The sequence below is a fragment of the Labeo rohita genome, chromosome 7 (assembly GCF_022985175.1).
Source record: "Labeo rohita strain BAU-BD-2019 chromosome 7, IGBB_LRoh.1.0, whole genome shotgun sequence".
NCBI lineage: Eukaryota > Metazoa > Chordata > Actinopteri > Cypriniformes > Cyprinidae > Labeo > Labeo rohita.
Genome location: NC_066875.1, coordinates 23,931,382 through 23,945,569, shown reverse-complemented (window position 1 = coordinate 23,945,569; position 14,188 = coordinate 23,931,382). Strand labels below are relative to the sequence as shown.

Sequence of the window (14,188 nt, the reverse complement as noted above, 5' to 3'; positions counted from 1 at the left end):
AAAACTGTCTGCAATGACCTATCGTTTCGTTAGACAAGACCTTTATTTCTTGGCTGTGATCGTTCAGAGCACTTTGAAACTGCACATAAACTGCAATTTGGACATTCAACCCATTGGCCACCATTGAAGTATATGGAGAAAAATCCTGAAATGTTTATCTCAAAAACCTTACTTTCTTTGCAACTAAAGACATGAACATCTTGGAAATTTTTATTCTGGAAGTGAGCTTCTCCTCTAAACAAGTTAAAGCAGATATAGCCAAACAAAGTGAACAAATACAGGCTGTTTAAGAAAGTCGATGATGAATTTATTTAAAAGCAGCAGAAACAAAACAACCTGTCACAAGGCTCCTATTGAGCTGTCCTCCCAAGTGTCCAAGCAGACGTACCACTCTGCGTCTCACAGCACCAATCGGAGACTCATCTCCCTAATGAAGACCACAGTTACATTAGGACACCACTGTCATGACCATTAAACCAATAACCAATAGCTCAATAACCATTGTTAAAAACAGGCTACTGAATATCTGTGCATGCAATTACATGTTACATTATTTTAGTTACATCTCAGCTCTGTTAGATTAACAAAACAGACAAAATCTAAATATGGCAAACAAATCAATCTTATTACCACAGAAAAGTGTTTTGATTTCTTCAGAAGCCTTAACATGACTTGTCCATAACTTTTTAAGCCTCCCGTTGAGACAAATGTCACTTCCATATTGCCGTCATCTTTTTCTAATGGGATGATTAAAAATAAATACAAATTACAAAAAGGACTAATTTCAAAATAATCACTGACCCATATATATATTTAATAGTAAATTTACAATAGTAAGCTGTGAACATTTCTTTGACAGTACAGTAGAGATTATATGATGAAATTATGAATAACTGACCAGAGTTAGTGGTTGTTTTGAGGTAGCCATCTAAATGTGGCAAGACGTCTGCATAGTGTGGCTGCATGATGGCAGCTGGGATAAGAGAGGACCAGGACTCCAGAGCATCCAGTGCTGCTGTGGCTAAAGGAGCATGACTCAAACCTAGCCGTAGAGCAGCCTGCAACCAAAAAAATAAAAACAGATGATGATATTCCATTCCAAAATTCTATCACGTTTTAGTTTGTTTCTCAATCACTTCAAAATGTGATTCCTACTTATGGTTAATTTAAAAATACTAGTGCTGTCAAAATCAGTGTGTTAATTTAGGAAATTAATTTTTTCCAGTTTAGCGGCGTTAAAATTATTTAACACAGTTAACTCTAGGGCTGACCACCCCAATCACCAATGCTGCTTTTGAAGTGCATTTATTTAGATGCAGAGCATCTTTATTATGATCACATCAAACAGGAGACTTTTGCTAGTCAAACGAGCGCGGGGGAAATGTACAGTTGACAAGGAGCTTCAGTAGAACAACAGTGAAACGAGGTCAGATGAGATGTTGTCAGGCCATGTCAGGTTTCTGTGAAGACTGTTTAAGTTCACTTAAATTCACTTAAATTACAAGCTGTTATTTTTTAAAATCTAATAAATATTCAAATAGATTTTTCTCAATTATATTGTAAGGTTGAATGGCTATAGTCAATGGTTAAATATTGAGACATCAGAAATATTGGTATGTGATATCTTCAGTCATATTTTTTTTTTTTTAACAAATATTAAATGTTTGTTGTTTCAACGTTAATGTGAAGATTGAATGTGAAATTATTGCAGGATAAAAGTATATTTAAAAACTTTAATGTTAGGTGGGGTTATTCGTGATTAATCACGATTCATTTCAGAAAAAATGTGTGATTAATTAGTTAATTTTTTTTTTTTTAAATCAACTGACAGCCCCAAAAAATACTAATGCTGATGATCACAACATTTCCCGTTCATTTTCTAACCTGCAGAGCAGGGATGTATGCCTTGATATCCAGAGCCACCATGTCAGGATGAAGAGAGAGGATGAACATCAGACAGGCAGCCAGGAGCTCATCTTTATATTGTTTCATACGTACACAAACCTGAGGAAACAACAAAAATGTTTTATCACTGCATTCATCATATACAACAACAGAAAATTCTATTATGAATTAAACAAAGCTCACGGCAATGTTCAACCACCTAACACAGAAATAAAGCAGTAAAAAAAAAAAAAAGAGTTGAAATGGCACCTCCTTTCCAAATTTTGCAAGGAGCGAAAAACAAGCATTCTCCATGGTTGAGCCACCGCCAACACTGTTGGGCTCTTGTTTTAGGTTCTATAAATAAGAGACATACAGTTTTGTCATACAGTTTATTAAAACATTAAATTCAGGAGTTGATTCATATGATGGAGAATGTGTATTACCTGAAAATAGTGGATTTTCTTTGCAATGCCCATAGAGAGGGAGAGGAGTTTATAAAAGCCGCTGACCAGAGGGAAACGTATTGATTGCAGAATAAGCTCGTGACACAGGGGGTGCATCCACTGGGCAAAATACTCAGGATTTCTTGAAGGCAATAATTCACTGTAAAAAGGATAACAATAATCTCATGTATTAAATCTCAAACAATAAGAGTGTGTTTCTGTTTGTTTGATTTATGACTGGTCCACTGGAAAAGAGTTTTGACACCTGCAGAAGTCAACCAAGTTGATAAAGGCAATGAAGTCTTTGGGTTTGTTGGGTATAAGGTTTGCTGTGGGGTCAGATGAAGGCATAAATCCAGCACTTGCATCACTCTGCGCCTAAGAAAAAAAATAAGTATTTCACTAAAAACATTTTTAATTTATGCTCTGTTTCTTTGACTATCCACATTTTTGCTATTCATTCAAGGTGGAGCACTGCAACAGTACCTCGTCAGCTGCATTGACTTTTTGCACTGAAAGATCAAGTTTCTCCAAAATCTTCATGACTGACTGCACCACTGCATCATATAAGTGTCGGTTTATGTCTCTTAGGTTGTAGTTCTTGGCAGCTGGAGCTGCATCCATGAATCCTGTGTCCTGAAAACAGGAAATTAAATCGGTAAAAGCATTAGATTAAGCTTTAAACAACTGTCATAATTAAAGGATCACATTCTAAACAAATAACATACTAAAATAGTAACAAGTTAAACTGTTACCTTAAATAACACTGTGTCCTACATCAAATATATATTTGATTTCTTACTTTAAGGTTTTCACAGTCCAGAAGTCCCTTAAAGAGGTCCAGGTAATCCTTAGAGGAAGGAACTTTCCATTTCCCAGAGCGCACCAGGGTGGAGTCCTCCTCAGTCTGAGAAACTCCTGAAGGAATGTTCTGCTCCTCATGGGTGGAATAATACATACAGAATCAAGCTCTCACACATTATGGTATGATAATCACAATATAAACAAACAAAAAAAGCACTTTGAGCAAAAACTCTTACTTCTGACTGAGGAACAGGCTTAGAGCACACTCTGATCAGGCCTTGGTGAACTGTTGTTGAATAAATGAAGAGTGAGACTAGTAAAACTAGCAAATCTAACCTTAAATCAGATCGGCCAAGGCTAACCTCCAGTTCATCCTTACCCACAGAACTAGTGAAACTCCAGAGGACTGGACCTCGAACTGCCATGGCAACAAACACCTTGATGATGGAGCGGCAGGTGGCGTACTGCATTCTTGGGCTGTACTGAGGAAAGCTGTCCATCTGAACCACAAGGAGGCGCTCTAGCACAGGCGTGTACACTTCAGGGATCTGCAACCAGTTATAGAAATTACATTATAATTTGTTAGGTGAAAACAGGTGAACTACAGAGCGAAACAAAGGCATCAGTAACAAATATTGAAAAATTTTATATGTTCATTTGACTCTAAAAGACACTTAAAACTAAATTTGTGGTCCTAAAGCGATGACCAAACCTATTTAGATGCAACAGCATAAAATAGGGGACTAAAAATTTGACCTACATACTGAATATTTAAAATGCCAACTTATCAACATTTTTAACGGATAGACAAATAGGGCCCTGTGATTTCCACAATGCTGAAAACACAGACTGAATCACAGAATCTAAAAAAACTGAATTTACTGTATAATGTGGAATTTAATGGAATTTGCCAATTTTTGGATGAATAAATCAAAAGTTGGGCAGTACACTAAAATCAAAATGGACTAGTGGACTAATGTCTGTGAATATTAAGCCAAAAATGCTATTTAAATATTCTGCATGACTCTGTGTGAATGAATGGTGCAGATATGTTTCGTTTACTACACACAGACTGAAGCGCTCGCTGTTTTTTCAGCCTCTGCTGCCTCAATATGAGTACATGAACAAATAAACAAACTCTAGAACTGTTTTAAGAGTCACTTTATGAGCATTTTATCATTTCTTTTGAGAAAAACTATCGTCATATCATATACAAACAGAAAATTGAGGGTCTTCACAGCAACTGGTCAAAATAAAAGTTTGGTTTAACTTGAAGAAACTATGAAGAAAAAATACTAATATAATGATAGTGCTACTAATAATCAAATTATTATTAAAACATTATTTTAAGGAATATTTACCAAAATGGATTTACAAGAAATATATAAAAAGACACTATTTCTGAAAAAAAGTAAAATAACAATAAATACATTTTAATACAAGTATGTTTTTATTAATTAGACGTGCTTTTGATTATTAAAATTCAATGAAACCACTAAAATGATAATTCAGAAAATGAATGGAAAACACTGAATTTGAATAAAACCAAATTTGAGAAAAAAAATTATTTCATAGGGCCTTAAAAATTGATTTTTCTGATAAATATTTAATAAACTGCTGTTAAACTGTGTAGGTTCCATGATTTTAATTAATCAGACATGCTTTTTGTTTGATATTTTTTAATCTAACCATTAAAACAGAGACTAGAAAAATTAAAACAGAAAAAATGGAATTTGGAAATAAAATGGAATTTGGGGGGGAAAATTAAACAGATTTTATACGGGCCTAGATAAAGCAATAGAGACAGAGCGCATTTAGGCCACGCCCATACCGGGGGAAAAATAATCCAACGCTCTCCTTTGACTTTGTATTGCGAGAAGCTGCCTCCTTGTAATTTCTGACTTATAACAAAAAACAGAATAATGTCTAAAAGCTACTATGTGACAATGTGTACAGTAAACAAGCTAAAAAAAAAAAACACAGAACTACCCAATAAAATGAGTGTTTAAGGACACAAATAGTTGTGAAGGTCAGGGTATTTCATGATGAGCCATTCAGTTGGATCATTTCTCCAGCAAAAGGAAGGTAAGGAAAAGGTAATAAAATATACTTTCTCAATATATCTTCTATATGTTTACACAGGGTGGTGAAATAATCCTTTGACCTGGTTAAAATAATTAAAATAATGAAGTGAAAATAAGCGATTAAGTTTCCCTCCAGTGGGTGTAGTTCTCAGAGTAACAGGAGGCAGCTCCCGTTGGCGTGGTTTTCAGATTATGACACGTGTCGCTCTGTCTCTATGCTGGATATAATCATCTACAATGCGATTCACAGCTCGTAGTAAAGGAGATTCATCATACCCGGTCAAGGTGTACCAGAACACTAGCTATGGAGTCAAGGAAGCTTGGCAGCTGGTAGACATTGTCATCATCCCGGTCAGTCTCAGTCAGGTACATCTGCTTGCACCGCTGAATCAGCTCTGTATACATCAGATCTACATCCTGAGGGCACACCACTTTACACGGCTAACGGCGAACAAACACAGAAGGCAGAGAATCTTAAAAAACAGAAATTAGAAACAACTACAATAATGCAAAACAATTTGACACACTGACAGATTTTGATTATAGACTACTGTTACTATCCTGTTAAAATGTCCAGATACAAACCGCAGCAAAAAGGCCATATCCTCTGATAGCAATGGACAGTTCTTTATTAGTGGACGCCATGGTCCTGATGATAGCACAGAACTTCTGCATGAAGTATTTCAGCTTGCTTTTGTGCAACTCTGTGTTCTCCGCCACAAGAGTGGCCACCTTTACCAGAATGAGAGAAAAAGTTTGACATGTCACCATAACCAAGTTAAACATCTCAACAAAAAAAATAAAAATAAAAAAATATGAAAACATTATACTTTGAATAACCAGCATACAGAAAAAATGACCTGTTTTAGGAATGACTCTAGTGCCGTGTAACTACTCTTTTTCAGCTCTCCATTTATATGTCCACAAAGTTTGGACATAACATCAAAGATAGACATGTAATGATCCATGAGACAATTGCCGAACTGGCTGGAATGCTTAGTGAACAGTTTGAGACCGGCTGTCAAAAGTCAAAAAAGACAACGGATGAGTTAAATATTACATATAAATATATGTCGATGTCAAATTCCACTTACCAAACATGACTGCATATCGTTTCATATCAGTCTAGACAGGCAAGGAAGGAAGAAACGTATTTATTAGTGAGCCCCGAACAGAAAATGTGACATGTACTACATAAAAATGGTAAAATAACAACATTAATCCTACCTGTGGAGAGATTGCTTTTAGCGCATAATCAAAGATTTCTTTTGACGTAACTGGGTCTGTTTAAAGCAAAGCAGTGAGCATATTTATTCAGTTACAGTAGGTTAAGACCAATGCAGGACAGTAAATTTACATAAAACACATGCCCACCTTCGTCCATTGATTTGGTAAAGTTCACCATCAGAGCTGTGATTCCTTTCAGGCATCCAGCAACAACAGGAAGTTTTGGCTCTTTTGTAGTAGATGTCATCTAAAAACAACTGATTTTAGCACTTTTATACTTACATACAAGATCTCATTTCCAAATGCAGATGGGATGTCTTTACCTGTCCTTTAAGTTCACCCAGGTAGGCCTTGTAGAGTTTGTCAGAGTTGTTGACCATCTCACTGGGGTGCACTTCACCAAGCACTCCGAGGAGTTCATAAATGTAACCCAGTACTGTTGGTAGGGAAATTGGTGTTTCAATAATGCATACAGTACGTGCTAACGTGTTTGTTTGTATTCTGACATGTCTTGTTACAATGACTAATGACAATGCCAACATATATTTGCTACAATAGGAAATGAAATAAGACAACACGTCTCAACTTGCCTGTATCAGGTACCCTACTCTTCTGAGATAACTCTCCGTAAAATTTGTTGAACAGATCACCAATTTTGAGATCTTGGGTGATGCTGGAGTCTTTTGTGAGATACAGTATCTGGAGAGAAGTGAGATGTGTTAACATAGTTTGTCTGTAAATATCAAAATATGTAATTAGCACAGGTTTTCTATCTTCAGGTCAGAGTCAAAAAGCAAAGAATAAGCTAAAGGCTCCCTAAAGGTATCATGACATTTAAAGAAAATGTTTCTCCTTGCAGTGAGTTCACCCAAAAGTGTAAGACCTTTGTTCATCTTTGGAACACAAATAGGATATTTTTTAAGAATTCCAGGAGCTTTCTGACCCTCCTTAGACAGCATGTGACCATGTCCATATGATATCAGTGATTTAACCTGAAGCCACAAGAATACTTTTTGGATACTTTTTGTGCACAAAGAAAAAAAAAAAAAAAAAAACTTTATTTAACAATTTCTTCTCTTGTCTTGAATAAAGTCATTATTTTTGTTTTTTTTGCACACAAAAAGTATTCTCGTAACTTCATAGCATTAGAGTTGAAACACTGATGTCACATGCACTATTTTAACAATGTCCTTACTAACTTTCTGGGCCTTGAATGTTTCAGTTGCATTGCTGTCTATTCATAAAAAAATTCTTTGTTCTGTGTTCTGAAGATGAACAAAGGTCTTACAGGTTTGGAACAACATAAGGGTGAGTACTGAGTAATTAATGACATTTTCATTTTTGGGTGAACTATCCCTTTTTGTCAATTGGCTACAAGTCCAAGTTAAGTCTCAAGTCAGTTTTTGTGTGATTTACAATAAGTGCAAGTTACAGCATACAGTAATGCAACCGTGCGTTTAAAGAACTTACTTTGATTAGAAGATCTAAAGCTGGGCTTCGGCATTTTGCAGCTTTGTCCTTTGTGTAGACAACAACACAAATGTCCTGTCCATACAGAGAGCGACAAGAACACTCAGAAATGACCAAATAAAGTTAATGTTACAAATGTGATAATTTTAGTCAACCAAAATCAAACCAGAAAGAAATCTGCCAACAACTGATTGAATGTACCTTCAGGTCGACAGCATAGTTCTTCTCCCATCCTCGGACAGTGACTGACATTCTCTCCAGAAACGCTCCTAAAAAATTCAGAATGTCCACTCTTGTATCCCGCAGCTGTAGACAAACCATACGATCAACAGCTTTTTATAACATTATAATTAAATGTTTATTATGTCAGTTAGATTTACCATATATCAGTACTAGAATTAGTCTGTAAACAATTCTTACCATTTCATTAGAAAGAGACTTTCGGAGAAAGCCAAGCAATCCCTCTTCTTTTGCAAAAAGCAAAGATGTCTGTAAAACTGAAAAAAATAAACATGCATTAGAACATATTTCAAGATCAATTGTCATCAGGCTGAACAAGACAATTTAAATTTTTTTTTTTTTTTTTTGTCTGGCTCCACTTGGACTTTAACTACTCATCTGAGGTATGTATGTATGCATGCAATTCTATGTATCTATTTTTATATGCACACATTATTTATTTATTTAGCGGGACATGTGAAAGACGTGATTTTCAGCTGAAAAGTGATTTTTACTTTAGTTTACATCTTTATACGAGTTATGTGCATGCAGCTGCCCATCCTAGATAATACATCAACCAAGATAACATTACGAATCAGTGTCAATTTGCTGCGTGCGCTAGTGTAATCTTATTTTGCGTAACTACAAACATAAAAGTAATGAATAAAAAATATATTTTATATGAATATAATATATTTTATATTCTGTATGCACATAACGCAATGCTTTTGCATGAAAAAGTTCTTACCCAGTTCATTCTCGTTCTTAGTTATCATGCATTCCTGCCCCAAGTCTCCAATAATGTCATGGCAGACTATAGCAGCATTCCTGCTCTCTGTGTCTCCAAGGAATGAATGAAGCTTCAGGAGATAGCCCTGAATCCCTCCAACAGTGGAAGTATCAGAAGACATGATTTGTCTCTGTTGCCTACATTAGAAACGATAAAAAGTTGATCAAGAGCTTAAGTAGGTAAAGTGAGCTTGCGTCAAGGCGGCAAAACAGAACAACACAAACACATGTGAACGAGTTCACTTCCTGCTTGAATTGCACGTCACTCTGAACAGTACGTCACGTTGACCGCTTGATGTCGCTGTTTGCTCTCCATCAGATTCTGTTCCAAAGTCCCTTTAAGGCAGGGGTGTTCAAAGTTCAGTTCCAACCCTAATTAAAACTCACCTGCCTGTAGCTTTCTAGTAATCGTGCAGACCTTGATTAGTTTGTTCAGGTGCGTTTGATGCAGGACCGACTTTTGCCACCCCTGCTTTAAGACATTCTATAATATCTTTAAAGGGGTCATCGGATGCCCAAGTTGATATGATTCTTTAGGGTCTTAATGAAAAGTCTATAATATACTTTGGTTAAAAATTCTCAATGGTTGTGTAAAACAACACCATTTTTACCTTGTCAAAATGAGCTCTGCAAAAATCAACCCATTCTGAGAGATTGTTCCTTTAAATGCAAATGTTCGCCCCGCCCCTCTCTTCTCTCTGTGGAGTGATGAGCTGCTCTGAGAGATTGTTTACTTTAGCCACATTTAGCGCATTTAGCAGGAAACTTGCTAACTAGCACATTATTCGGTAGGCGATTGCAGAGATTCAGAAAAAAAAACCTTACACAAACTTCTGCTGTAGGTGAAACTGGATCAGGAATGATTTGCGCGAACATATATGCATTTATGTAGATCGGGAGGCGCATTTCCTTCACAAACAAATGTAATCCACTGCATCTTCAGCGACTCAGATGTCTGGAGTAAATGGCGACCACTATGTTTATTATTACATCCAGCAACACAACACCTCAGTCGCTCAATCGGAGATATTCTTGTCTAACTTACATCCCTGCTCCGGCATCGAAACAATTGAGGTCGGACTGTTACAGCTGATCTGAGGTAAGACGCTCATGTCAGTCAACTGTGTGGGAGCGGCCTCTGTGTGTGTGACACCATACCACAGGCATCTGAAAATAGCTCGATCTGAAAAAGGAGATATTATTTTTACAAATCAATTAAAAACCACTGCATGGATTTTTGTCATTATAGGGTAGATTTGTACATACACTGCCAACACACATTAATGTTCAAACAACATTTAAAAGTGAAGTTTGCATCCGACGACCCCTTTAAGTTATTCTATAGTCCTTGTTCTGTTCATGCTGCACTCAGTGTTGCCAGTTTGGCTGCTTTAACACTAGGGCTGTAAGGATAATCGAACGATGTCGTGAGGCGCGTTTAGTCAATGAAGCCGGTACTTTGATTAGTAGTAAAGCTCCATCACGTGCGTTCAGCTGGAGCGGCAAGTAATACACAGAGCCGTAAAGCACTGACAAGCTACGCCAAAATCGCGCAAAATCGAATCGCGATTTTGGCGTAGCTTGTCAGTGCTTTACGGCGGGTTACGATCGGGTTGAACCGATCCCAATAATGTCATATTTAGCCCCTGAAATGCGAATTTACCAGTAGTGTTTTATCCCCCAGAACACGATTTTTAAAGGAGGACCCCCCTCTAAACGAGATTGGGCTAGTTTTAGGTTAGTTTTGAGTAGCTATTTGTTGTGAAAACCTGGCAACCCTGCTTCATATGCATGGAGGTTCTAATCTTAGTTAATATGCAGGTATGACGCTGGCATCACGCTAGCAATTTGGTGTGCAAGATATCCACCTTTTTCTTCCATTAAGAGCGCATGGCCATTTGTAAATTTTATGGGTCTGGTTTCCGGTCTCACCCGCGTCAACCTATTTTTAAGTGTACAAAACAGACAGCTCGTTTTGCTGCTTAGTATTGCAAATGTCTTACAATATTATTTTAATGTATTATCTTAATTATGAGTAGACTTGTTTGCAGGGCCGGAGTGGGACTCCTTTTCAGCCCTGGAGTTTCAAGCCTTAGACCGGCCCACTTTAGTTCACGACTGACTATATTAAAATAACGTCATTTCCAATTCAGTGCAAATACAGTAGCCTAAGTGCTGCTTCACAGTGAAGATTTATCTGAACAGTTAACACAATGTAATGTTTAACAGTATCAGAATCTATTTTCTGTAAGAATTAGTGCTCATAAATATCCAAACCTTGAAATGAAAAAATATCAAATAAATACAAATATATATATTAAGCTATATGTATAAAATAAAGATTACAATAAAATGTATTAAACTTTCTAATGACACTATCATGTCTTTTTCAAGGAAACAGCTGCTTTATAACTTCAAATATTTTTCATGAATATGAGAACATTAAAGGGTAACTCTCCAACACTATTCTTTAAAACATCACAATGTCCTTTTCTGCAATATCTGAATATATATTCTGTGCAAAATTGTTCACAGATATCCAGTCCTTAAACACAAATAAAGAATAAAACAAGTAGTATTGCACTGTTATCTGCAAGACTTTTTTTAACCACAGTATTACTTTCTAAAGATGGCTTCATCTTTTTTTCCTCTGCATAAGTGCGGCTTCAAGGAAACATGGCCAACCCTAAAACATTAACAAACGCCTGAGCAGTGCACTGGTCTCTGCAACTTTGTTTATCACAGTGTCATTGTCCAAAGACATGAGAATTTCTTTCCCAGTGCACATGAGCATGAATGCCTCAAGGTTCTTCTGGGTTCAAGTGCTTCTGAGCCTGTTTTTTACAAATTTCACAACTGAAAAAACAGTTGGTTTTAACGAAAAATGTACTCAGCTTAGTACATTTGGCCGCGTCAGTTTCTAGAGGTTTCTTTTTTTTTTTGGCCTTTTCAGCGCCACCTTTGCGCTTTTTAATTATCCATTTTTCATCTCTCGCGTATCTCTTAACAACTGATTTTGCTTTTGAGCAAGGTGCCGCTGTCGGGGGGAGACGAATGATCATTAACCTGCAGGCTGCCTTCTGCTCATGGAGCTGCGGTAAAATAATGAATAAAAAGAGTAAGGCTATGGTAAAAAATAGATAAAATAAATAAATAAATAAAAAGTGCGACTGCTGTGAGTGCAGGCAGCTATGGACACCGGCCCTCGCGGCCAAAAAATGAACCCGGCCCACCGGGAATTCTCCCGGTCCTCCCGATTAGCCAATCCGGGCCTGCTTGTTTGTAGTGCAACCAGTTTTACCATTTACTGAATGTTGTTAGTCTTCTGGATATTTCCTTATGGGCTTGTTAAGTGTTGATGTAATGCGTCCAAGGATCTCACCAACGAACGCTGCTTGCTGGTCCAAACCCCAACTATTGTATAACATTGTGAGTGTATAATTAGTAGTGTTTCTTGTTTTCTCATGTCATCTGATGCGTTTGGACCCGGAAGGATGGAAAAGGTGACACTTGATGTCAGACTTAACTTAGCAGCAAATTAACTTATAAATTATACAAAATGCCCAAAAGGCTCTTAATTCTTAAAACTCATGGGCCTTTTACATAATTATTAAGGGCACTGCAAGGAACATTGACAGCCGTGGTTTGAAAGATGCCTTCCTGAGCTTTGGTGAGGTCCTGTCGTTGGACAATAGAAGACCTACAGAATACAAAGAAGCTGCTTCATTGTTAAGAAGGCTTGCTACTACTGTTGAAAAGTTCTGTCAAAACAGTTTTTAGTAGCAAAGTATCCTGGGCAGGCATCAGTATTTTGGCAATAGCATGGATGATGATAGATTAAGCAGGACTCTTATTGTCAGAGTTGTGCTAATGCTTGAATAACTGTTATAAAGTTATCTGTACATGGTGCAGTTTTTTTTTTTTTTTTGAGCTTTTGGGGAAACCAGTGCACATCATTTGGGCCCAACAAGTAACTATTTAAGTCTTAGCAAAGTGACATTGACAGCCTTGCTTTTTATATGACTCCACTCGGCTTTAGGGAAGTCCTGCCGAGCTAGTACTGCTAATACTGAAATACAGTGCAAAAAATAACCCTACTCAAAGGGATAGTTCACCCAAAAATGAAGATTCTGTCATTAATTACCCTCATGTTATTCCAAACCCAGCCATTTGTTCATTTTCAGAACACATATATATTTTTGATAAAATCTTAGAGCTTTCTGACCCTGCATAGACAGCAATGCAACTGACACTTTTAAGGCCCAGAAAGGTTGTAAGGACATTATTAAAATATTCCATGTCAATTTAGTGGTTCAACCTTAATTTCAAAGGTTCAACAGTATATTATCAGAGCAAAAAATCACTCTATACTCTCTATGGATTTTTTTTTTTTTTTAATCTATTTGGTAAAGGTGAAGTATGAAATTACCTAAGATTAAATCAACTGCTGTAAATACAAAAACAATACTCATATAAGAGCTGGTTTGACAGTGCATGTTGTGCATGTTATGTTGTGTAACAACCCTGCTAACTGGCTAACTCACGCTTCTGTAGCTGTGTTGTTCAGCTGTGGACCCACTGTAGTCTAAAAATTTGTGATTGATGCAGCTTGACTGTCTGTCTGTCTCATTAGTTGGAGTAATGATAAAGGATGGCGCATGAAGTGAGAAACTAGTGAGAAAAAAGAAAGAGTTGTTTGTCCTTGCATACATGTAAACCTGTTTTAGGAGTGTGGAGTGAATGGACTAATAGAAGTGATGTATCCTGCAAGCAATGTATTACAGTACGACTGTTATCTTAATGTAATATGGTTATGGTTATCTTTATTATGCATTTTCAGAAAAAATGCCATTTTTCAATTTTGTTCTCTGAATTTGAAGACAAGAGAAATAAAACAATGAATATCACTTGATAAAAAGACTGTTTAAGGTTTTGAATAAGTTTTTCGTTTATATCTAACATTTTAATTCATTACTTCATTTTCCAAAATTGGCCAAAATGGCCAATATAACAACATTTTTTTTTTAATAGAGACATGCAGTATGACAATCATGTCCACAAGTTCTTCTATTCCATCTTGGCTCTTAGTAACCTTGGTGCTCCATCTGATGGTCTTCGCTCCTCTTCAAGAAAAAAATTAAATAAAGTACAACATTAATTATTTTACCTTAAATGTGTTTGTTTAGATCAGGACTGGCCAACTTCAGGCCTGGAGGGCCACTGCCCTGCAGAGTTTAGCTCCAACCCTAATCAAACACGCCTGCC

General features: G+C 36.7%; 1 protein-coding gene across 2 annotated transcripts in view; it reads right to left on the bottom strand.

The window, feature by feature from the left end:
• The window catches only part of prkdc (protein kinase, DNA-activated, catalytic subunit), a 35,694-nt gene extending 26,534 nt beyond the window's left edge, over window positions 1-9,160 (bottom strand). The window contains exons 1-23 of one of the 2 annotated variants that reach the window (XM_051114798.1): window positions 8,883-9,160; window positions 8,336-8,412; window positions 8,117-8,221; window positions 7,916-7,990; window positions 7,036-7,144; window positions 6,769-6,881; window positions 6,593-6,692; window positions 6,446-6,501; window positions 6,313-6,343; window positions 6,079-6,236; window positions 5,804-5,950; window positions 5,495-5,659; window positions 3,514-3,682; window positions 3,371-3,420; window positions 3,133-3,267; window positions 2,817-2,966; window positions 2,596-2,708; window positions 2,331-2,490; window positions 2,155-2,241; window positions 1,885-2,004; window positions 899-1,058; window positions 631-737; window positions 337-427 (exon numbers count right to left, since the gene is read on the bottom strand). In XM_051114798.1, coding sequence (XP_050970755.1) covers window positions 337-427; window positions 631-737; window positions 899-1,058; window positions 1,885-2,004; window positions 2,155-2,241; window positions 2,331-2,490; window positions 2,596-2,708; window positions 2,817-2,966; window positions 3,133-3,267; window positions 3,371-3,420; window positions 3,514-3,682; window positions 5,495-5,659; window positions 5,804-5,950; window positions 6,079-6,236; window positions 6,313-6,343; window positions 6,446-6,501; window positions 6,593-6,692; window positions 6,769-6,881; window positions 7,036-7,144; window positions 7,916-7,990; window positions 8,117-8,221; window positions 8,336-8,412; window positions 8,883-9,045 — 2,641 coding nt within the window. In that variant the 5' untranslated portion in view covers window positions 9,046-9,160. The remainder of the gene's footprint in view (window positions 1-336; window positions 428-630; window positions 738-898; window positions 1,059-1,884; window positions 2,005-2,154; window positions 2,242-2,330; window positions 2,491-2,595; window positions 2,709-2,816; window positions 2,967-3,132; window positions 3,268-3,370; window positions 3,421-3,513; window positions 3,683-5,494; window positions 5,660-5,803; window positions 5,951-6,078; window positions 6,237-6,312; window positions 6,344-6,445; window positions 6,502-6,592; window positions 6,693-6,768; window positions 6,882-7,035; window positions 7,145-7,915; window positions 7,991-8,116; window positions 8,222-8,335; window positions 8,413-8,882) is intronic. The other variant, XM_051114799.1, reaches the window with a different exon arrangement.
• Window positions 9,161-14,188: the final 5,028 nt, after the last annotated feature.